This window comes from Caretta caretta, chromosome 6 (assembly GCF_965140235.1).
Source record: "Caretta caretta isolate rCarCar2 chromosome 6, rCarCar1.hap1, whole genome shotgun sequence".
In the NCBI taxonomy this organism is placed as follows: Eukaryota; Metazoa; Chordata; order Testudines; family Cheloniidae; genus Caretta; species Caretta caretta.
The window spans coordinates 102,362,682-102,386,967 of record NC_134211.1 but is presented as its reverse complement, the minus strand read 5'-3'; the positions used below and the strand labels follow the sequence as shown (position 1 = coordinate 102,386,967).

Genomic DNA, 24,286 nt, shown 5'->3' with positions numbered 1-24,286 from the left:
ACCCCAGGAAAAAGTAGTGAATTCTTGGTCCTCCAGGTCTGTCTAGAAAAGCTGCAGAGAAGCAGCCAATCAGAGCCCAGCAGGCTCAGTTAAAATGAGCTACAGGGCTTGAGCAGGGCAGTTGCTGGCTGGGACCAGAAGGCTGAAGGAGGACTGGAAGGCTGTGAGACTCCACAGCTAACGAGACTGGGGAGAAACCCTGCTCAAGCAGGGATAGGACTGTGAAGCTTTCCAGGCACAGAGGCCTGGGAGAGAGAACCCTGACTAACTATTTTAAGCTCTCCAGGTAAAGAGGCCTGAGAGAAGACCCTGAGAAATCAGGGGAGAGACTGAGAAACTCTCCAGGCAAGGAGGCCTGGGTGATAACCTGCTCAGACAGAGAACACAAGAAGGTGACGGGACAGCGTGTGAAGCAGGTCAGAGAATGCAGTAATAGCAACTAGTAAAGAAAGAAGCATATGGCTGATAATTGTAGGGTCTCTGGGTTGGGACCTGGAGTAGTGGGCGGGCCTGGGTCCCACACTGGCGAAGTGGTCAAAGCCCTGAGAAGGGGGCAAGTTTTTTGTTTTGGAGCCCAAGAAAGGGACTAGAGACTGGGCTGAAAACCTTACAGAGGGCCAGTTGTTTGTTGAACTGTGTTACCTGGAAGGGGGTTCCTTCATGTGTCTGTCTTTAGTCTATGTGTGACTTAGCCGAAGGGCTGAGTCACTGAAGACCCGCCTGACGAAGGCAACCGCCATCATGGAGCACCGGGAACAGAAAAAGGAAAGAGTGCAGGATTGCACCCCGCTGACAGGAGGTGCTCATGAGAGGTCCTCCCCTCCTCCTCCCATCAGAGGAAAGTAATAAACTGAGCACAAGCCCTGTGTAGGTGTCTATAGCGAAATCAAGTTACACAAACAGGACAGCATTTGGGAATGAAAGACCTGAAATGCTAAGGTCAGAACTTTCAATTGGTTACGCAGAGGAATAGGAGCCAGTGGAAGGGGTTTAAATAACTGAGTCAAGTGGAGATTGCCAAGAACCCAGAACAAAAACTTCAGTGCTGTTCTGCAAACCCAACCTAAAATTCTCCTTCATAAGCTCTCTGTCCCTTCATCACATTGCTTAGGAGACCATCTCTTGATGCTAACAGTCTAACCAAGTTATTCCCTGTTTGGGGGGGAAGATTACTGAGAAGGCTGTGGCGAGGCAGCTCTGGTCACAGTTCTGTTGGATTAATGGGGGCAGGATTGCTTTCTTGTAAGGAGGAAGGTTAATCATGATTATTTACTTCTATTATTGGAGTGCTGAGGAGCTCTAGTCATGGACCAGGACCCCATTGTTTTTAGGGGTTGAAGCACAGGAGATCTAGGTTCTTTCCCCAGCTTTATCTTGGGCAAGTCCCGAAGGGCTTGTTTACACTGGCACTTTACAGCGCTGCAACTGTCTCGCTCAGGGGTGTGAAAAAACACCCCGCTGAACGCCGCACTTTTCAGCGCTGTAAAGCGCCAGTCCAGACAGTGCGCCAGTCCTGGGAGCTGCGCCCCTCACGGAGGTGGGTTTTTTTAAAGCACTGGGAGAGCTCTCGGCTGTGATCACACAAGCCACGTAAAAGCACTGCTTTAACGTTGCCAGTGTAGACTAGCACTTAGGGTATGTCTACACTACGGAATAAGGTCGAATTTATAGAAGTCGGTTTTTTAGAAATCGGTTTTATATACTAGAGTGTGTGTGTCCCCACAGAAAATGCTCTAAGTGCATTAACTCGGCGGAGCGCTTCCACAGTACCGAGGCTAGAGTCGACTTCCGGAGCGTTGCACTGTGGATAGCTATCCCACAGTTCCCGCAGTCTCCGCTGCCCATTGGAATTCTGGGTTGAGATCCCAATGCCTGATGGGGCTAAAACATTGTCGCGGGTGGTTCTGGGTACATATCGTCAGGCCCCCGTTCCCTCCCTCCCTCCGTGAAAGCAAGGGCAGACAATTGTTTCGTGCCTTTTTTCCTGAGTTACCTGTGTAGACGCCATACCACGGCAAGCATGGAGCCCGCTCAGGTAACCGTCACCCTATATCTCCTGGGTGCTGGCAGACGCGGTACGGCATTGCTACACAGTAGCAGCAACCCCTTGCCTTGTGGTAGCAGACGGTACAGTACGACTGGTAGCCGTCATCGTCATGTCCGAGGTGCTCCTGGCCACGTCGGCTGGGAGCGCCTGGGCAGACATGGGCGCAGGGACTAAATTTGGAGTGACTTGACCAGGTCATTCTCTTTAGTCCTGCAGTCAGTCCTATTGAACCGTCTTATGGTGAGCGGGCAGGCGATACGGACTGCTAGCAGTCGTACTGTACCATCTTCTGCCGAGCAGCCATGAGATGTGGATGGCATGCAGTCCTTCTGCACCGTCTGCTGCCAGCCAAAGATGTAAAAGATAGATGGAGTGGGTCAAAACAAGAAATAGACCAGATTTGTTTTGTACTCATTTGCCTCCTCCCCTGTCTAGGGGACTCATTCCTCTAGGTCACACTGCAGTCACTCACAGAGAAGGTGCAGCGAGGTAAATCTAGCCATGTATCAATCAGAGGCCAGGCTAACCTCCTTGTTCCAATAAGAACAATAACTTAGGTGCACCATTTCTTATTGGAACCCTCCGTGAAGTCCTGCCTGAAATACTCCTTGATGTAAAGACACCCCCTTTGTTGATTTTAGCTCCCTGAAGCCAACCCTGTAAGCCGTGTCGTCAGTCGCCCCTCCCTCCGTCAGAGCAACGGCAGACAATCGTTCTGCGCCTTCTTTCTGTGCGGACGCCATACCAAGGCAAGCATGGAGGCCGCTCAGCTCACTTTGGCAATTAGGAGCACATTAAACACCACACGCATTATCCAGCAGTATATGCAGCACCAGAACCTGGCAAAGCGATACCGGGCGAGGAGGCGACGTCAGCGCGGTCACGTGAGTGATCAGGACATGGACACAGATTTCTCTGAAAGCATGGGCCCTGCCAATGCATGCATCATGGTGCTAATGGGGCAGGTTCATGCTGTGGAACGCCGATTCTGGGCTCGGGAAACAAGCACAGACTGGTGGGACCGCATAGTGTTGCAGGTCTGGGACGATTCCCAGTGGCTGCAAAACTTTCGCATGCGTAAGGGCACTTTCATGGAACTTTGTGACTTGCTTTCCCCTGCCCTGAGGTGCATGAATACCAAGATGAGAGCAGCCCTCACAGTTGAGAAGTGAGTGGCGATAGCCCTGTGGAAGCTTGCAACGCCAGACAGCTACCGGTCAGTTGGGAATCAATTTGGAGTGGGCAAATCTACTGTGGGGGCTGCTGTGATGCAAGTAGCCCACGCAATCAAAGATCTGCTGATATCAAGGGTAGTGACCCTGGGAAATGTGCAGGTCATAGTGGATGGCTTTGCTGCAATGGGATTCCCTAACTGTGGTGGGGCTATAGACGGAACCCATATCCCTATCTTGGCACCGGAGCACCAAGTCGCCGAGTACATAAACCGCAAGGGGTACTTTTCGGTAGTGCTGCAAGCTCTGGTGGATCACAAGGGACGTTTCACCAACATCAACGTGGGATGGCCGGGAAAGGTGCATGATGCTCGCATCTTCAGGAACTCTGGTCTGTTTCAAAAGCTGCAGGAAGGGACTTTATTCCCAGACCAGAAAATAACTGTTGGGGATGTTGAAATGCCTATATGTATCCTTGGGGACCCAGCCTACCCCTTAATGCCATGGCTCATGAAGCCGTACACAGGCAGCCTGGACAGTAGTCAGGAGCTGTTCAACTACAGGCTGAGCAAGTGCAGAATGGTGGTAGAATGTGCATTTGGACGTTTAAAGGCGCGCTGGCGCAGTTTACTGACTCGCTTAGACCTCAGCGAAACCAATATTCCCACTGTTATTACTGCTTGCTGTGTGCTCCACAATATCTGTGAGAGTAAGGGGGAGACGTTTATGGCGGGGTGGGAGGTTGAGGCAAATCGCCTGGCTGCTGGTTACGTGCAGCCAGACACCAGGGCGGTTAGAAGAGCACAGGAGGGCGCGGTACGCATCAGAGAAGCTTTGAAAACCAGTTTCATGACTGGCCAGGCTACGGTGTGAAAGTTCTGTTTGTTTCTCCTTGATGAAACCCCCTCCCCTTGGTTCACTCTACTTCCCTGTAAGCTAACCACCTGCCCCTCCTCCCTTCAATCACCGCTTGCAGAGGCAATAAAGTCATTGTTGCTTCACATTCATGCATTCTTTATTCATTCATCACACAAATAGGGGGATGACTACCAAGGTAGCCCAGGAGGGGTGGTGGAGGAGGGAAGGAAAATGCCACACAGCACTTTAAGCACAGCACTTTAAAAGTTTACAACTTTAAAATTTATTGAATGATAGCCTTCTTTTTTTTGGGCAATCCTCTGTGGTGGAGTGGCTGGTTGGCCGGAGGCCCCCCCACCGCGTTCTTGTGCGTCTGGGTGTGGAGGCTATGGAACTTGGGGAGGAGGGCGGTTGGTTACAGAGGGGCAGCAGTGGCAGTCTGTGCTCCAGCTGCCTTTGCTGCAGCTCAGCCATACACTGGAGCATACTGGTTTGGTCCTGCAGCAGCCTCAGCATTGAATCCTGCCTCCTCTCATCACGCTGCCGCCACATTTGAGCTTCAGCCCTCTCTTCAGCCCACCATTTACTCTCTTCAGCCCGCCACCTCTCCTCCTGGTCATTTTGTGCTTTCCTGCACTCTGACATTATTTGCCTCCACGCATTCGTCTGTGCTCTGTCAGTGTGGGAGGACAGCATGAGCTCGGAGAACATTTCATCGCGAGTGCGTTTTTTTTTTCTTTCTAAGCTTCACTAGCCTCTGGGAAGGAGAAGATCCTGTGATCATTGAAACACATGCAGCTGGTGGAGAAAAAAAAAGGGACAGTGGTATTTAAAAAGACACATTTTATAAAACAGTGGCTACACTCTTTCAGGGTAATCCTTGCTGTTAACATTACATACATAGCACATGTGCTTTCGTTACAAGGTCGCATTTTGCCTCCTCCCACCGCGTGGCTACCCCCTGAACCTTCCCCCCACCCTGTGGCTAACAGCGGGGAACATTTCTGTTTAGCCACAGGCAAACAGCCCAGCAGGAATGGGCTCCTCTGAGTGTCCCCTGAAGAAAAGCACTCTATTTCAACCAGGTGACCATGAATTATATCTCACTCTCCTGAGGATAACACAGAGAGATAAAGAACAGATGTTGTTTGAATGCCAGCAAACATACACTGCAATGCTTTGTTCTACAATGATTCCCGAGTACGTGTTACTGGCCTGGAGTGGTAAAGTGTCCTACCATGAAGGACGCAATAAGGCTGTCCTCCCCAGAAACCTTTTGCAAAGGCTTTAGGACTACATCTAGGAGAACCGCAAATGCCAGGGCAAAGTAATCCTTTCACATGCTTGCTTTTAAACCATGTATAGTATTTTAAAAGGTACACTCACCAGAGGTCCCTTCTCCGCCTGCTGGGTCCAGGAGGCAGCCTTGGGTGGGTTCGGGGGGTACTGGCTCCAGGTCTAGGGTGAGAAACAGTTCCTGGCTGTCGGGAAAACCGGTTTCTCCGCTTGCTTGCTGTGAGCTAGCTACAACCTCATCATCATCATCATCTTCTTCGTCCCCAAAACCTGCTTCCGTATTGCCTCCATCTCCATTGAAGGAGTCAAACAACACGGCTGGGGTAGTGGTGGCTGAACCCCCTAAAATGGCATGCAGCTCATCATAGAAGCGGCATGTTTGGGGCTCTGACCCAGAGCGGCTGTTCGCCTCTCTGGTTTTCTGGTAGGCTTGCCTCAGCTCCTTCAGTTTCACGCGGCACTGCTTCGGGTCCCTGTTATGGCTTCTGTCCTTCATGCCCTGGGAGATTTTCACAAAGGTTTTGGCATTTCGAAAACTGGAACGGAATTCTGATAGCACGGATTCCTCTCCCCAAACAGCGATCAGATCCCGTACCTCCCGTTCGGTCCATGCTGGAGCTCTTTTGCAATTCTGGGACTCCATCATGGTCACCTATGCTGATGAGCTCTGCATGGTCACCTGCAGCTTGCCACGCTGGCCAAACAGGAAATGAGATTCAAAAGTTCGCGGTTCTTTTCCTGTCTACCTGGCCAGTGCATTTGAGTTGAGAGTGCTGTCCAGAGCGGTCATAATGGAGCACTCTGGGATAGCTCCCGGAGGCCAATACCATCGAATTGTGTCCACAGTACCCCAAATTCGAGCCGGCAAGGTCGATTTAAGCGCTAATCCACTTGTCAGGGGTGGAGTGAGGAAATCGATTTTAAGAGCCCTTTAAGTCGAAATAAAGGGCTTCATTGTGTGGACGGGTGCAGGTTTACATCGATTTAACGCTGCTAAATTCGACCTAAAGTCCTAGTGTAGACCAGGGCTTAGTCTCACTATGCTTTGCTTTCTCCATCTGCTTCTTGGAAATAATACCTGCTGCACAGAGGTGTTGTGATGCTTTACTTAATGCAATGAGTAAAGTGCTTTGAGACCCTATGACAGATAATGCTATAGAGATGGAAAGTAACCATTACTGGTATCAGTGCAAGAAAATGCCAAGTAACAATCTGTTGAGTATGGGATTCCGTATCTAAGTATAATTGATTGGGGCAGAGGACAGAGAATGGGAAGCTACTTTCTTATTAGTGCTGGCCTGGTTTCTGGCACAGCTGTAGTTTCCTCTGGTATTTGTGATGGACAAAGAGCTCTGTTCAGAGGCTCGCATTAAAACATTGTGTGGGACAGGCCAAGCAAGGTGTTGGTGAAATAGAATCTGCCTAGGGGTGGCCTGGCATGCAGTCTTCTGGTTGACTTGAGTAGATCTGCTGACATGCTTGTAGAAGGGGAGGTGCTTGGCAGTTTTGTTTCTTTGGGGCGAAGGAGGAACAGCTTCCAGTTCAAGTATGCAAAATCTCATTTTTTTCAGCAAGATAATTTACCAGGACGGTATTTGTATGGAGACCATGAAAGAACTAGCTGACGTGTCTGTTTTATGTCTAGATAGCCTGATGCTTTCGGTAGACAAAAACATGGGAGCAGACATGCAGCAGGTATCCTCTAGTGGTATGAATTAGTAGTACCTGTGTCCTAGCATAACTATGTATTTTGCTGCAGGTCATCCTAACAGTGCTCTACTTCCTCTCCAAAATTTCAGTAAATATTAAAAAGATGCCAGGTCCTGTATTTTAGTTATTTGGACTGGATTTTGCTATTAGGTTATACTGCTTCTGGGATTTTGGAACGCATCACGGATGGGGCGGTGTGTTTTATCCTTCGTGACTGCTATAAGGGTGCCACTTAAAAATAGACTGGGCAAAGCACGAGTAGAAAATGTACCGTAGGGACCAGTCCTGCATTAGTTACCACAAGATGTGCCCGTTACTTTGGGGTATGCTCATTTATTAGGGTTACTCTTCTGGGGGAGAGGGGGTCTGTAATTCTATTAATGTATTGCTTATGTCACTTATGTGTTCATATGGAGCTCTACTCCTTCCTTCTGCAAGTCCCCTCCAAATGGAGCTATCCTGCAGGACCTAGGTTCCCCAGGGCTGGGTTCCTCCAGCCCTAGAACCAGATGCGCGCGCACACCCACCCACACACGAACAGAGCAAGTCTGAGTGGACTGGATCAATCAGTACTCTCAAGCTGACCCTCTTATATGTCCCTGTACTCAATGGGCTGGGCCGAACAGCACTTTCAGCTGTCACCCTTATATGCCACAGGTTTAACACGTCCCTATCCTCACTTTCATGTCACAATTGTACTGGTAGTAACTCACTTGATGAGCAAACCCCACAGTATTTTGGGCGCCGCAGGGATCTTTAGCGTAGGTAAAAGAAGCTTTGCTGCAGAGTAAATGGGGGAAGCTAGAAACACAAAAGAGTAAAGTTCAGAGAGAGAGAGAGAGAGAGAGAAGCAACCAGCTTAACCATAAAAGTTATTTATTGAATAATAGTGATAACTACACAAGGAGAGCCTAAACCAATGTAACAGTTACATTATTAAAGGCTGATACCTGAGGTAGAAAAGAAAACAGAGAGAGAGAGGGATCTCACCCACTCCATGGAGCTTGAACTGGGTGGGGTTCCCAGATGATGGTGGTAGCTCAGGGTCCTGAGTGCTGGACAGGCAGAGCCCCCCAGCATGATCAGTCAGGAGATGGAGTCCTAGTGGAACTGTTGGAGAGTTTGGGTCCATGCATCAGAACACTTACTTGAACATAGGTAGGCGTTTTTGTAGAGAAACAACAATGGTTCAAGGGAGAACACTAGATTTGTTTATGGGTAAACTGATGACTCAGGGGTTTTTTTTAGGCTAGACAATAGGAGCTGATCACTCTTGGCTATGGGTGGTGTTTTTTTCCAGGGAGATCACAATGCAACTAGGCTGCTTCAATATTTTGGATATCAATCAAGGATTTATTGCTAGAATTAGTCTGATAACTGCTGAGCTGGGTGTGTGCAGGCGTACGTTCATTAACATCTGGAGCAGAGATCCCCCATGATGCAGTGCTTCCCTGCTTTTCTGGTCCCAGAGTTCAATGTGGTTCTCTGTTCTCCATTCTGTATGCAAATGGAGATGTCTCCCTGTCCCATCTTTCATGCAGATGAGGCTATGGGAGTTGTCTCTGTTCTTCGTTTTGTATGCTAATGGAGACTTCCTAATCTTGTCACCTTTGGCAGGAGGGGTCTAGTGTGTCTCCCAATGCCCTTCTCTGCTCTCTGCAAGTCTTTTCTCTGATCGGTTTTAGTTCAAGCAGAAACTGGAGGGGGGGGGGGTCTTTCATGAGTCAGACAGGCTGGATACTGTGCCCTGGTTCCCCAAGAACACAGAGCTGACTCATGTCATAGTGCAAGGATAGGCTTAAAGTCCTAATAGGTCATCACTGTCTTGAATTTTCTTGAATCTACGAAGAGTGAAGCAGTGGTATTTTCAAACTGCATTTCGTTCCCGTTAGGGGAGATTCTTTTGATGGCTGGTGTCAGTGTTTTTATCAATGCAGAGGTAGTCACTCCTCTTGTCAGGCAATCAAGAAGGGGGGAGGGTGTGGAGAGGAGGGGAAATCTCCCCACCATAGCAGATTTCCTTTCTCAGACCTCTTGCTGCTGCAGCAGCACTTTAATGGAGAATGGCACAAGTTAATTCGGCACCATGGAAGGTGCGGGGGGAGGGGGAGAGAAACAAAAAGCATCCTGTTAGTGAACTCTTCACTCCTGTTCCTTACAGTCTGCTGTGGTTTGGTTTGCGTTTGCCCTTTGCAATGGGATCAGGCTGGTGTTCCTGTCACAAAGAGAGGTTTATATTCAGCCAGTTCTCACTCCCTGCCCTTTGGCTCCATTATCAGCCGCAAAAAGTGCTGAATAGTTGTTAGCTTTGCATGAGGAAGACCGAGAGCTTTTTGGCAGGGTTAGAGGGCTGATGAGATGAGTCTTACTTCTTTAAATGCTTTAAAGAGACATGAAGGAGTGTGCGTGGTACTAATTTTGATGGAATAAATGGGTCCAAAGAATTGAAGTTGTTAACATAAGTCAGTCACGGCCCAACATTAAACACCCTTAAACAAGTTTCGGGTGTTGGCATACAGAGACCTCAGCCTGCTTAATACCATGGCAAATGCAATTAAAAATTCTTTTTAACCTTTTATTAAAGATACAGAAAAAAGAAGAAAAATAGTTAAAACATTTTAAATGTTAAGTATGAAGTCTGGGTTTCATTTTAACACCCTGGTTCCCTTTCTCTGTAGCTGGAGAGATTTTTTAGAAAGCACCCCACCCTACCTGATGGTCTTTGACTGTATTAAAGATAGTAATAACTGTCCTGTTGGGGGGGGGAAGAAAAGAAGTTAGATGAAATAGGCTGGAACTGCTGTTGTTCAAGCCCAGTCTCGTCTAGAAAGCAAAGCAAAACAAGACGAACACAGACAAGAAGGGAGAGAAAAGAACAGCAAAGATATTAAATGCAGCTTCTGTCTCTGGTGTTGACTGCTACTTGCAGCCATGCTGCTGGAAAAACATGGGCATGGTGCACGGTCTTATTAGCCACTCTGAGATCATGCAGCTTGTACTAGCATGGGTTTGCTTATGGCATTTGTTCTTAACTGCTTCTCTCTGATCCCAGACCTAGTGCAATGTTGCAAAGAATAAAGCCTTGGCTAGCTAGGCCAGACTCTTATTAGACAGAAGGCAAAAGGAGAAGGATAGAAAAGAGAAGAAATAAGTGGAGAAGGAAAAGAAACACATGGTGTGTGTGACAAAGTCTGACATCCCAAGTCCTATTTGGGATTTAGCCAGAGTTGGTGAAGATGCCCATGTCATCCGGGTCTCTCTCTCTTGCCTGATCTGGTCAGGACATTTCCCAGGATCAGGGCAATAAATGCCCAGTGGTGTCATGGTAGAACCTGGAGTGCCAAAAGATGGTGGGGGTGGCAGCTGTGAGAATGAAGCTTGCTCCTTCCTTTTCTGTTTTTCAGTTAGCCAGCATCTAATTCCTCCTCCCCCCTCCCAAGTCTCTCTTTAAGCATTCCAAAGGGAGTGATGGATGGAATAGCCCATCCCCTCATTATTCACCAATTAGGCTTAATTTCTGACAAACCAGTTTTGGTCCATTAATTTCCAGTCCCACGCTTCTCTTGTTTGCTAGGCAAGATCTGAACACATTCCTTGAATTATATCAGTAGGGCTCTTTGTTTGGATTAATTTAATCTTTGTCTCCCTTTTGCATCTTTTCCTATTAATATTTGTCATAGTAGATTGTGACACTTTATGAACTTTCACTCACTCCTTACAGTTGAGCTCACCATAATGTAAAATTGTGAGCCTAATTATTACAAGTGTGTGTGTGCGTGCACGCTCCCTCTCCCCAACCCCCCGGGTGATTTAAAAGGCCCAGTCTGTGGTCAACCACATAAGCTAATATCTTCCTCATACTTCCTGTAGGAAATCTCTCTACCCTTGCCTTCCAGTGCAGTAACTCTTATTACTAATGTCACTTGGTGGTAATTGGAACTCACCTAGTGACTTCTGGGTGATATTTGTTTTCCCAGCTAATGGAAGCTTATGGGCTGTCACTGTCACATGTATGCATAGCTGAGAGGGGAATACATGGGAAGCTTTAGAACTAAATTATGCTTGTGACTGGACCCCAGAGACACCAAGGTCTGAACTCGGGGATCCTTCTGGTTGGAGTGACACACCACTAAGTGCTGAGCTAATCTGCTTGCTGTGTTTTAGTCTCTCTGAATTGCCCATCCAAAGCTGCTATAGCTTAAATTAGAGTCACTCCCAGGAAAGAGCCTATTCATATATATGAAATACTGTCCTGGCTGAGTTTTCTTTGCAAATAAAATCACTAAGTGTCTCCTTGGCAGATAAGCTATAGTAGATCTTTTGCATCTGTTTTCTTTATTTCTGACAATGGATTCTGTAGCATCTTCAGCTAAGGGGAAAGAGTGAGACTGGATTTTGTGAGTGACTTCTGTCTGTTCCCCGCCCACTCCAATCTGTTTAAAGGTTTTCAAAGGCTGTTTTCTCCAGAGCTGGTGGACTCTACTGTGCACATCAACATACCAGCTTTCAGCTCCTTGAGGACTTGCAATGTACAAATGAAACCCATAGCTCATTACTGTTTTTGATGACTCACATCACTGTTGCACACCAAAGCTAAACACTGTAAAGCAAGAGGGTGCATTTATATCAAAGGGATCATAAAACAGAGTGCAATAAAAGATGCAGAGTAGAAATTTGCCCAGGAGGGGAGAAAGGAGGCTAACAATCAGAAAGCTGAGATTCAGTGGACTTTGATAGGCTGAATTCCCAAACTTGAAATGAATTCCAAACATTTCTGGGTCAGTGCAGTCCTAACTGAATAAGCGTACAGTAGATCTGCATTGGGAATACCATATACAGCCTTTGGAAGTGAGAAACAAAGGGCAGACTCAAGCTGGTGCTGTACTTCCTGTTCAGAGGAAGGAGCATTCCGTGCCAGAGAACATCTACATTGCCAGCAGAGAGTTTGGATTCTGCACTTTTGCAAATCTTAGTGGGTATAGCCTGTCCCCCTCCCCCCTCCCGTGGAGTGGAAAGTGAATGGAGAAACCTTCTTTGCCTTAGAACAAATTTAGTGTTTGTCCATTTCTCTAGCATCCAGGAGAACATGAAAAGTGCCACAGAGGTTGTCTGATATTCCCTTAATCAAAGGGGTCAGAGCTACAGTCTTGATCTTCACTACTCCTCTTCCCTCCTCCCACTTTCCAAGCATGAAAGATTCACCCATAGTGCACATGCTTTCCCTATTCAGGATAGACTGTCATTGGATAAAGGTCACAATCTCAGATTATTTGAGCATAAGCTTTCGTGAGCTAAAGCTCACTTCGTCTCTAAGGTGCCACAAGTACTCCTTTTCTTTTTGCGAATACAGACTAACACGGCTGCTACTCTGAAATCTCAGATTCTGTCACCACTAAATGTCAGGTCAAGTTCAAAAACTCAGTACAGCATTCTAGTTAGAGAAGTTTTTGCATCTGAAGATCGGGAGCGAGATGTTTCAACAATGGGTGTGTTAATTGGTTTATACAGAGAATCATTTTAGGAGGAAGATGAGGGTAAATGGAATGGGTGTAGACTGCAGTGGGGAGCAATGACCAGAAAAGTCACAAGGACAGAAGTGCACACAAGGTTTGTCCACTTTAAGAGAACAGGATGGTATTAAGACTTCTTTTGATTCAAATGATAATCCAAGCTATTTCCAAAGACGAGCGTTAAGCAACAAATCCAATTGAGCCTCACTGTGAAATACATGATATTGTAGCATGTACTAGGAACATTTAAAAAAAAATTGAAACAAAACTAGATTTTTAATCATTTAGAAAAATAGCATTTCTTCTTTTGCTAAATCTTGCATTTGCTGCTGATGTGTCTTTTGAGTGACCAGATCCAGATTTTCACTCTGATATGATTTTGTTTTTAAACACAGCATGTGGGGTTGCAGGCAGGGCCAATAGAAATTCATGGAATTTTGCCTGACATTTGTATTGTCCACAGAATACAGAAAAATCACCAGCGTTCCGCAGAAAAAAATTAAACAAATTCAGTTTATTGAAAATTAACTCCCTATGCTCCCCTGACCTCTCCCCCCATCCAGTAGCTGGCCCGCAGAGGTTTGGGGATGTACTGCTATTGTGCGCTAAGGGAGCCCTTTAGCTCAAGGCCTAGTTTATGCTGAAGGACCAAGGTTCCTAGTGTAAGTTCGGTGTGCGTGTGGTTTATCTCTAGTAGTTACTGCTTTCTTCAGCACGTGGATTTGTAACACCTTGGAAGCATAGTATTGATATTTGTCATTTGCTACATCTTAACAGCTCACACTCTGCATGTCTCTCATTCCTCTGTCATTCATTTACCTAATTTTGCTGGTTGGCTGGAGAAATCAGGTGAAATTGACACATTCTAATCAAATTCCCACTATCAAATGGAGGGCATATCAAATGGAAGTAAATGGGCCACAGTTGCAACGTAAACATTTTCACGCTGATGATAAACCTTTTCTTTCACTTTCATTGCCATGGCATTGACTCTGCTTGAAAATAAACCTTTGCATGATCATGTCAAATGCAAGGAACAGTTAGAGAAGGATACTGAAAGGAAAAGGAAGCAGGAGGGTTCAGATTCCAACTGACGAGGACTAACTCATTATTTATCTCAGCAGAGACCATCAGAAATTTTATGCTAGCTTTTGTCTGACTTATGACTGGAGCTGATACTCCTCTTGAAAAGGCTTCATTTTTCAAGGACTTTTTTATGCCAATATACAAAGGAAGGTGGAACTCTTCCAAATCCTGAACAGCTCAGAAATGTTTACCTTCCATGGCTCTCACTAGAAGACAGAGAATTTCCTTTTTCAAACAATCTGATCCTCAGGTCCACATAATGTTGGATGAAACTACAGATTGTGTGGTTGAAACGTACTTGCTATCCCTTCATCCTTAAAGAGCCAGTTAGAGTGACCTAGTAAGCACTGAATTTCTGGACAGAGTAAACTATTAGAATGTTGAATTTAGTATTCTTGGTTCATGGAGGGAGAAATTCAGATTGCTCCTTGATGGGTATGTGTCCTAATGCCATCTGTCTGACTTGTGTACTATATGTGCTTTGTTTTCATTCTGAAAACATGCCCATCTTTATTTGATGACACAAATAACTCATATACAAAAAGCGTTTTTCCCAATGACACTGTGCTCAAAAAGCATGGGAGAGCCTTACAGGCTCATTTCTTTTCTTGGGTCATGGCTGGTAGTTACTGATGGGGAAGATTCTTTTCATTTTCTGAGTTTGTCCTTACAGACTGTCCAACTGCAAAGACAATAGGAATGTAGAGAACTAACCAGCCTGGCCCACTTTTGTGCTTCTTGCTTACTGTTTTCCTAACTAGATGATCTGAAAATGGATTGGTTTAGATTTCTGCACCTTTGCAGGGATTAGGGGTTTCAGACCTAATTGAACAGATCCTTTTATGTTGCCTTTCTTATGTAAGAGATGATAGGCTGCTGTGGAAAGTGTCAGTCTGGAACTGGATGTTTTCTTGTCTCTTTTCCTTTCCTTTCCTTTTCATAGTAATTGAAGTTCTAGACTCAAAGCACCTCTACTTTTGGAGAGAAGCATAGTAATTCATTCAGCATGGATCCTGGACTAAGTAGTGTTTCACATAATTTGGACCCTGATCCTGCAAACAGTTGTGTGCGCTTAACTTTTCTGCTGTTACTTGTCCCACTGAAATCAACAAGCAGTACTCACAGTAGTAAAGTTAAGCATGCACATAAGTTTGTGCAGGATCACAGCTGTGACTGGCTAAACTCGTCCACAGTTAAAACTCTGCAAGCACCTGGCTATTAAAATCAGTCTTGTGCGTGTTCATTCTGGTATGTTTCAGGTGCTTGGTGGACAAACCAGGGAACAGCAGAACCTACGTTAGATGCCTCAACAGAAGATATGCAGGGTGCTCTTTGTTGTATGAAGATGCTTAGGGGCTTTCCAAGGTCCACTACTCTAGATAACCTTAAATCTCACAATTTTATAATCAGTTGTAAATCACTGTACATGGCATCCTACAAACAGACTTGGTCCTGTAGAGATTAGTTGTTTGTTCGAAGAGAACATTAATGATATATATGTGTGTGTCTGAGGAGTGGGCTTGCTTTCAGTTTGTTGTGCACACATCTTTTGATCATTCTCTTTCTTTCCTTTTTAAAATCACTTCCGTTTGTGTTTTACAAGCTAAAGTTGTTACGTGTGCTTAAATACAACGGCCACCGGTAGAAAGAGATTGCACAGGCCACTATCTTTTGACATGTGACTAACTTGTCAGTATTGATAACCTAACATAGTTGTTAGAACACAGGACTGTCTGTCTCGATGTTTATACTGAAGGAAATTTTCCAGTCCCCTAAATGAATTAGAAGCTGACGTCACATAGACACTTTTGAAAATTCTGCCCAAGCTGCTCATCACCGAGTGCCTAACCTGAATGTTGCTCCTTGTGGTTATTCAGCAAAGACCAAAGCACAATATGGTGAACACGTTTCTTTTAAAGTATCAGTAAATATCATTGACTTGTTTCTTATATGTATGTATGGTGGCACAAGTGAGTTTTGGGGAGGGGTTTGAATGGGGAGAGGGTATGTGCTGATGCCCTAGCTCAGAAAGGGCCAGGTGAAGTGCTCGAGATCTTTGGATGAAAGGTGCTTCATAGTCGTTTGGGTGCTGATGCTTGATATTGGATATAACCTGTTACTACAGAAACCTCTGTGTGCAAAGTTCGACTTTTCAGCTGCCCAGGGAATAGGGACTTTCCGTGTGTTTCTAATGGATGAGATTAAAGCAACATCCCAGTACATTTGGAGTTCAGTGCCAAGAGTGATGCCCAGAGCAACACATCACACTTCAGGGAAATATTTTGACACTGAGACCTGAAAAGGGGATGGTGGGGCGATAAAGAATTTTACTGTGGATGTCTTAATAAGTTTCTTTTTTGTGTGACTTCCTCCAGCTCGACCTTACCAAACCGATCGAAGATCAGGGCCCGTTGGATGTGATCATACATAAACTGACAGATGTCATCCTTGAAGCAGACCAAAATGACAGCCAGTCGTTGGAGTTGGTTTACAGGTTCCAGGTCAGTGTCATTTTTCACAGCCCTTGTGCACTTAAGGTGGAGGCAAAAAAAGCAGAGCCTTATTCCGTAGTGTAGACATACTCTTAGTGTTGCCAGTTTAATCCTTTTCCGTGGAGTAGGGACACTTGACTAAACCAGCTCCCTGTGCGCTGCTGCTCATGTACTGAGAGCTCTGGGAAAGATGGCTTTATTGAGCTAGACTGAATGCCATAGCTCTCAGTAAATTTTACATTTTGGAGGTAAGCAGTGCAATACCCCGTTCACCCCGGCATCCTCCTTTCATCATCCTAGAAACAGTGCTACTATCTCCAAAGAGGAATAGGTGTCTGTAGGGTTTTCCCCAGATCCCTGAAGACAACACTGTGCCAAAGAAACATAACTAAACAATTTAAAATATTTTTTTCATGTGCCAGATTTCTCCAGCTTCGGAGGGGTGCATAGAAATCCTTAGTTGGCTTGTCCCCAACCTTTCCCTATTGAGGAAGCCCTTGCTGTCTTTATCCCCCTAGATTTATGATTCATACAAAGCAGAGCTGTTGTGAATTTTTCTATAGTGTTCTGTCTCCGGTTGAGGAGACTCTTTTATTTATTTCTCCCCGGGAAGTTTACAGTATAGTTCAGATTTGCAGGAAAACCATGCAGACACGTCAGTGATGACAATAATATCCAGAGAGCAGGTTTTTCCAAATAACTCCTCCCATTAGTAATGGGAATGCTGACAAGTTCACAGCTTTAAAAGGAATTGTTTCTAGCTGGTGACTTTGTGGAATGATGCATGTTTTTCTTTCAAAGAGAGGGGCAACATTCAACACGGCATCACAAGAAATTGCTGTGTGTGCTGTTGACATCAGCTTTAAAAATCACAAACCACACAACTTTGGCAGCTTTGCACTTGTAGGAAAGGGTGTTTTCTCTGTTCTGCTTAATGAGTTAAAAAATCTTCCCCCTTCTCCTGCCTTGGTCAAACTCTTAAGTGAAATAACAAGTTTGATTTGCAGGGATAGCCCCTCTAGTTCCGATTCACTGAGGAGAAGACGAATATTTATCGCAGAGTAAGAGAGATGTTCATTACCTTTTGTGCTTGGAAATTGTGGGAGTTACTGAGAGAAGATTTGGAGGTGGGGGAAATTTCAAATGCCTCTCCCTGGCACTTGACTTTCTCAAACATCAACTAATTAATTAATCCTCACAACACCTGTGTGAGGGAAGTATTATCCTCACTCTGCAAATGGGGAAACTGAGGCATAGACAGTTTGAGATGTGTCCAAGGCCACCCACTGAGTTGGTCAGAGCTCGGTTTAGAATTCACTAAATCGTGTTTCCCAATCCCATGTTTATTTCTGTATGTCTTGCTGCCTCTCAGTACACTAAATATTACACATTATAAAATAGTACTGTAAGATGTGCTGGCTCGCCCCTTAGTTCCCAAGTGAATATCTTCTAGGTGAACTCCTGCTAGAGATTCAGCAGGTTGATGTATGGACTCAGCGATCCGTTGCTGAGATTAAGGAGTTGCAAAATACAGGGTTGGGGTATCTCTTCCTCCCCAGGATATACACAGGCAGCCTCAATTGCAGAACCAGAAGTTCAGCCAAAAGACAGCTGCCCAAAGATAACTAATTAATTGTTGAAAATTCTAGCTGTTAGAAAAGACAGAGCATGTGTACCTTTGTGATTCCTAAGGGAAAGGGAAGATCAGAGTGGGTTTCCAGCATTAGACACTAGCAGAGATCTTCATCGATTGCTGTGGAATCCACAGGAAAGAGAAAATACGTGAAACTAAGCAGTTTTTATTTATACATCTACATGCGTGTGTATGTATTTAAAATATGTAGAGATTTCCATGCATTATTTGTTTCACTGATTTTTTTTTTAAACGTATATAACGAATACTGTAGTTTAGATTTATACCTAATTTCCTATGGAGAAAAGTAGTGGTTGACCATGATATTAAACTGAGTTACTGTTTTGCAGCTCCTGGTCCCCACATTTCTGTTGCTGAGACTGTATCACTAATACAAACTATTCTTTTTGGGGTCCACCAAGATGAAAGTCAGTTAAACAAGGGAAACCCATTCCAATTAGGTTTCAGAGGAACAGCCGTGTTAGTCTGTATTCGCAAAAAGAAAAGGAGTACTTGTGGCACCTTAGAGACTAACCAATTTATTTGAGCATGAGCTTTCGTCAGAAGTGAGCTGTAGCTCACGAAAGCTCATGCTCAAATAAATTGGTTAGTCTCTAAGGTGCCACAAGTACTCCTTTTCTTTTTTCCATTCCAATTAGTATCTGAAATCCAGGTTCTTTTATTCCTAAACCAGAACTCTTAATTGATGTTCTTGTGCACGAGAAGGCTGATCTTTGTTCCATGAGCTCAGTGTGTTTAATAGCTCTTAAATAAATAAGACCATTTCTAATTGTTGGGTTTTGGAAGGAAGGGCACCATTAGTATAAATATGGGAGAAGCTTTTTTTAAAGCTGGCATCTAAATACCAAGATGAAGGATCCAGTATCAAATAAACAAAACAAAGGAATATACACTCTGTTCTTAATGTGGAGACTGAGAAGTTAATGGGGTGCTATCTTGTATATGTGGCTTGCGTGCTGCGGAGTTGGAGTTGGGATCAAGTGACATCCTCAAGTTGAAGCCCTTGCTTTAGCTGATTTGTTACATGCTTTGTAGTATTTTTAACATCGTTCTATTGTATCTTGTTACTTTGTCTCTACCACTGGAATAATTTTTTTAAAAAAATCCCTCTCCAGCCCCTGCTGCCATTGACCATATAAATGTTTTGTTAGGAAAGCGTCAGTAGAAGTGATACGAGTCATCTGTTGAGAATACATTTCATCTCTGGTCATTTCCAGAATATAAATGGTGGGTTCATACTTAGCTCCATGACCAGTTCCTTGCAACCTCTTGATCTCATTACTTGACCATAGCTCCTCAGTTATCCTGCTCCATCAGTTCTCTATCCCCTTGTTTGCCATCCTTTCCCTGCCCACCTTGCTAAAGAAGATAGTGCACTTTGTGCCAACTTCACTAGGGAGGGGGGCAGACCTCCAGTGGGTGGGCTGAACAGTCACCACCTATTACTGTGGTAAAGCACATTAGGCTGGAAACCTGACTCCTGGTGTTAGAGCTAAATTGCTTTTTGGTTTCAGTCTTAATGACTGATTTACATATTGCTCAGACTACACTACAGCCTTTGCTGTGCTGACAACCTATCTGTATATGCAAGCTGGATTACTTTGTGGATAGTTTGAGAAATTAGGTCTCAGTGGATTGTTTTGAATAATTTAATGTTTATTCATGGTACAACGAAGCACCAATAGGTATATTGCTCCTGTCCTTCTATGGTAAGTGGGGATATATATACTTGGTAGTGTCAGATCTGTTTGCAGAACTGCCTGACTTCAGCTACGTAGCAGCTAAGAGATGGTTGCATTCAGAGCCTGTGTTCTGCTGATGTATGCTACTGTGGCCTTCCATTTATAAATCTGCAATCAGCTACCTATTATTCATGTGAATGCCATATGGTCTCCTTATTTCATTCCTAAATTACTAAATTGTCAAATTATGTTCTTGACCAAAGTTCTCAGCTCAGAACTGTGTGTCCGTGTGACGGAGATTTTTCTCCTTCTCCTTTGACTCCTCTTCTCCGGGATGTGTTTGGACCATTAATTATCCCGGACCTATGGGTACTCCAATGTATTCAGTATTAAATATCTCACAGCCTAGTTAAGTCCCTGTTTGTAAAATCTGAGAGCAACTCATTATGAACTGTTCCAATGAATCCCATGGACAAGGTGTATTTTCCCTGAGGTTATTCTACAGCGCTTATCTGTACATTTGGGATGCTAGTCACTCAGCATTTTACTTCTGCTTGGTGGACCACATGATCTCAAACATCTCTCTAGAGGTTGGGACAAACAGAAGCGACCTTACTGCTCTCTCTAGTGTTTGTTGGTTTACATCTCCCCCAGCTTCCGCTCACCCCCATACGTGCTCCTAAGCATTTCTTGGGAGTTTGCAGGGTCCCTTATTGACTTGGTCTTAACTTCATGCACAATGTAAAGTATTGGGTCACCCGTCAAATCAGTGACTGTAACTGAAGATATGTTTGAGTCATGATTATTAATGTATAGATGTGAGGACACAGTCAGTGATCATTGCATGTCATATGCAAAGTACCAATGAAGCACTGGCTGAGGAATGTATAACTTATCAGGTTCTTATTTGTGGAACTTGCATCATGATTAATTGCTCTTGTGCTGGATAGACATCTATGCTATTCAGCTCCATTAGTTATTTTCACAGAGCTGCCTGTCTCCAACAACACTGCATTCTTCTGACGGGGCAGAGAGCAAATTGACAGCCTGTCAGCGTTGTATTCTTAATCTAACTTCAATATGTATATGGGGACAAGGACCAAACATAGCCCAGAGATTAGATAACATAACTAGAAGTTAGGGCTCCTGGGTTCTATTTCTACATCTGCTTCTGTCTTGCTGTCACTTTCTCTTGATGCCTCAGTTTAACCATCTGTAAAATGGATTTAATATTTACATCATTGCTGTTGAGGTTTACTTAACTGTAAAGTGCTTTGAAATCTTCTTATAAGCAGCACTATAGAACAGGAAAACCGTATTATGATCCTTATTAAATTAATCTAAAATATCTGATAATAAGTCTGAAGTAATTTACCATAATAGTCTGAATTTGGATAGTGTCAAGTGCTATTGAAAGAAATCTGGTACTTACTCCCGTGTCTGAGGCATATGCCAACATAACAGTAAATAATGCCCTTTGCTTGCCATCTGACATATTAACCAATAATGAGACTTGTTCATCCAGGCTATGTATAGTTAGAAAATGCTCTTTCAGCAGTAACATTCTATATTCATTTTCCAGACCAGATATTAGAGACCGAGGGAAGCATCAGGGAGCATCTCCCTAGGTCAGATGACGTATAAATCCACAAACTGCTATCCCCCGGTATTGGGATTTAATGCATAAGATTAGTTGAATGAGCTACTTTGCTAGGAGCCTGGTAAACTAAATGAAAAGCGCAGTATAAATGTTGAATATCATCATATTGTGTAAAACCAGACCTGCAGGAGTGAGGAGTCGGGATGCAGTCAGTTAGTGCACTGGACTAGCATCTCTAGAGTTTAAATCCTAGATAATGTCACTTGTGGTCTCCTAGTCCCCTATTTCGTGCACTTCACCGAACTACCATACAGGTTTGCTCTATTCACAATGATTAACCGTCTCTGAAAGTGTTCCAGGAGGGCTTCTGCAGACCAGGACTGAGGAGCATTGACCCAGCTATGTGTGGAAACTTGCAAAATATTTGGCTCTAGGTACTGCCTTTGAGGCCTTCATTTTTAGGAGTATTAAATTTAACCACAAATAAAAACAATAGTGAAAAATCCAAAAATGCATGAAAGGAACTCGCTGTGCTCTCCTCTTCCCTTGTCATTGTTTCTTGGTCATTCAGTGAAGTTAATATCTAATATAGCTTCTCTTTTTGATGATATCTGCTTCTTGCACGCAGTGTGACCTAGTGAATACGGCACTGGACTGAGACTCCAGATACCTGGGTTCAGTTTCTGGCTTGGCCACTGCTTTGCTGGGTGACTTTGGATGAGTCACTTTTCATAGACCATAGGTAAGGCTACAGTTTTGTCATGGATATTTTTAGTAAAAGTCATGGACTGGTCACAGGCAATAAACAAAAAATCATGGAAGCCATGACCTGTCCCTGACTTCTACTAAAAACATCTCTGACAAAGTGGGGAGGGAGAAGGGTCCAGCACCCTGCCCCCTCGCAGTGGCTGGGAGCTTAAGGCACCCCATTGCCCAGTGGCTGGGAGGGGTTCCCCTGCCACCCAGTGGGGTTGGAGCTGGGGTTGGGGGTCTCCCCACCGCCCTGCAGAGCTGGGAGTTGCGGAGGGTGGGGTGGGGCCGGGCCTGCCACCCGTAGTGGCAGGGGAGCTGCGGGGGACCCCCTGCCAGTGCTAAGCAGCTCCAGGGTCCCTCTGACACCATAGGCTGGTAGCTGTGCGGGGCTTCTCCGCCCCCACCGACGGCTACTGAGTAGCTCTGGGGTCCCTCTGCTGCCAGTGGCAGCAGCTGGGAGCTGCAGGAGGGGTGGGGCAGCCCGGCACGGCATGGCTGCTTGTGGCGGCTGGGCTCCTGCGGGGTCCCCAATGTCACGGTGGTCACTGGAAGTCACGGATTCTGTGACTTCTGCAACCTCCGTGATGTAATCTTAGCTCTAATTGTAGGGCCGGAAGGGACCACTGTGATCATCTAGTCTGACCTCCTGTATGATATGGGCCATAGGGCTGCCCTGAGTTAATTCTAGTTTGAACTGGATTCTGTCCTTTTAGAAAACATCTGATCTTGAGAGAAAAATTATCAGTGATGGAAAATCCATCACAACCCTTGGTAAAGTGTTCCAGTGGTTCATTACCCCCAATGGTAAAAGTTGCACCTTTGTTTATAGTCTGAATTTTTCTAGCTTCAGCTTGGATCTTATTATAACTTTTTTTTCTGTTCAATTGAAGAACTGTCTGTTATCAAATTTCTGTTCCCCAAGTTAGGTACCTTTATAGACTGTGATCAAGTCACTCCTTAACCTTCTCTGCATTGAACTAAACAAATTGAACTCCTTGAATCTTTCATTATAAGGCATGTTTTCTAATCCTTTAATCCAGGGGGGGCCAACCTAAGACTGAGAAGGAGCCCTATTTACCAGAGTACATTTCCAAAGAGCCATAGTAATATGTCAGCAGCCCCCCTATCCGCTCCCCCACCCTGCTCCAAGGGCCTCCTGCCCACCGGCAGCCCCGCTGATCAGTGCCTCTCACTCCCTGCCCGCATCTCCTGATCAGTTGTTTTGTGGCATGCAGGAGGCTCTGGGGAGGAGCGAGGGCATGGCAGGCTCAGGGGACGGGGTGGGAAGGGGTGGAGTGGGGGCAGGGCCTGTGGCAGAGCCAGGGGTTGAGCAGTGAGCACCCCCCCCCCGGCACATTGGAAAGTTGGCGCCTGTAGCTCCAGCCCCAGAGTCGGTGCCTACACAAGGAGCCGCATGTTAACTTCTGAAGAGCCGCATGTGGCTCCAGAGCCACAGGTTTTCCACCCCTGCTTTAATCCCTTCCCTCCCCATGCCTCGTTTCCCATCTGTAAAATGGGAGTAAGGAGACAGACCTCTTTTGGAAAGCACTTTGAGATCTATGGACGATCTATATAAAATCTAAGTGGAATTGTTTATTATAAGGGGATGCGCTTGGTTCTTTCCCCCATCTCTGACGATAACTCTACTATGAGTCTGCAGTAGCTGTGAATGGAATGGGCTCATAGAGGCAAGTTACAATAGTAATACTGAAATGCTTTTGATTAATTGAACTCAAAGTACTTCTCAGATGTAGAAACTGAGGCACAAAAAGGTGATGTGACTTGCCTGTGAACACACAGCAGGTTAGCAGAGTTTCCTGACTTCTCGTCTAGTGTTGTATCCACTAGATTGTGCTGCTTCCTGGTTGTGGTTCTATTAAAAAAAAAAAAAATGGTGTGGTTTTTTTTTTTCTTTCTTTCTGGTGAATGAACTACAGAGGGTGGAAATGCATCTTAGCAAAGTTCTGAATGATATTCCATTCCTTTATAAACCAGACACAGGAACCTCCGGAGTGTGTGTGTTGCTGACTTAGCCACACCCTCTTGTCACTTGCGTGTAGGAAGATCTCACCATGGCTGATTGCACCATTTGTTTGCTGCTCACTGTATTAAAATACATACGCAGGGCTTGGCAGGGCAGAGGAGAGTGCTGACTAGCATGCCAGTGACACTGTTTAAAGAAAGTGCTCTCGTGTCCTCTCAGAGACAGAGGAGAGTTTAGGGGAGGGAGCATAGGAGGGAAGCAGAGTGATAAATATCTCTAAATCTATTGCAAGCCACTGGAAATGGATAGAGAAGTGTTTTCCCAGGGAGCAATAACTCTTAAGAGTCAGTTTATACAGAGAGTCAATTTAAAAAGAAATCAATGAATAAATTTAAATATGTACACTGATGAACCCTGCAACTGAGCTATTTGCGTGTATATG

General features: G+C 45.0%; 2 protein-coding genes across 3 annotated transcripts in view; one reads left to right on the top strand and one right to left on the bottom strand.

The window, feature by feature from the left end:
• Positions 1-24,286, top strand: part of ITPK1 (inositol-tetrakisphosphate 1-kinase) — a 288,871-nt gene that overhangs the window by 151,531 nt on the left and 113,054 nt on the right. For both annotated transcript variants that reach the window (XM_048853263.2, XM_048853264.2), the window contains exon 3: positions 16,055-16,180. In XM_048853263.2, coding sequence (XP_048709220.1) covers positions 16,055-16,180 — 126 coding nt within the window. The remainder of the gene's footprint in view (positions 1-16,054; positions 16,181-24,286) is intronic.
• On the bottom strand, positions 4,664-6,019 carry LOC125638055 (myb/SANT-like DNA-binding domain-containing protein 7). Its single transcript, XM_048853271.2, has 2 exons — positions 5,464-6,019; positions 4,664-4,875 (listed from the first exon to the last, which is right to left on the bottom strand). Exons 1-2 carry the CDS (start codon positions 6,017-6,019, stop codon positions 4,790-4,792), a joined length of 642 nt encoding a protein of 213 aa, XP_048709228.2. The 3' UTR covers positions 4,664-4,789.

Bases quoted from the DNA above. Each gene is read 5' to 3' on its own strand.
- LOC125638055 (XM_048853271.2), bottom strand. From the start codon at position 6,019: ATGATGGAGTCCCAGAATTGCAAAAGAGCTCCAGCATGGACCGAACGG. The intron at 4,876-5,463 runs GTGAGTGTACCT...TTTCTCCACCAG, and splicing joins AGGCGGAGAAGGGACCTCTG to CTGCATGTGTTTCAATGATC.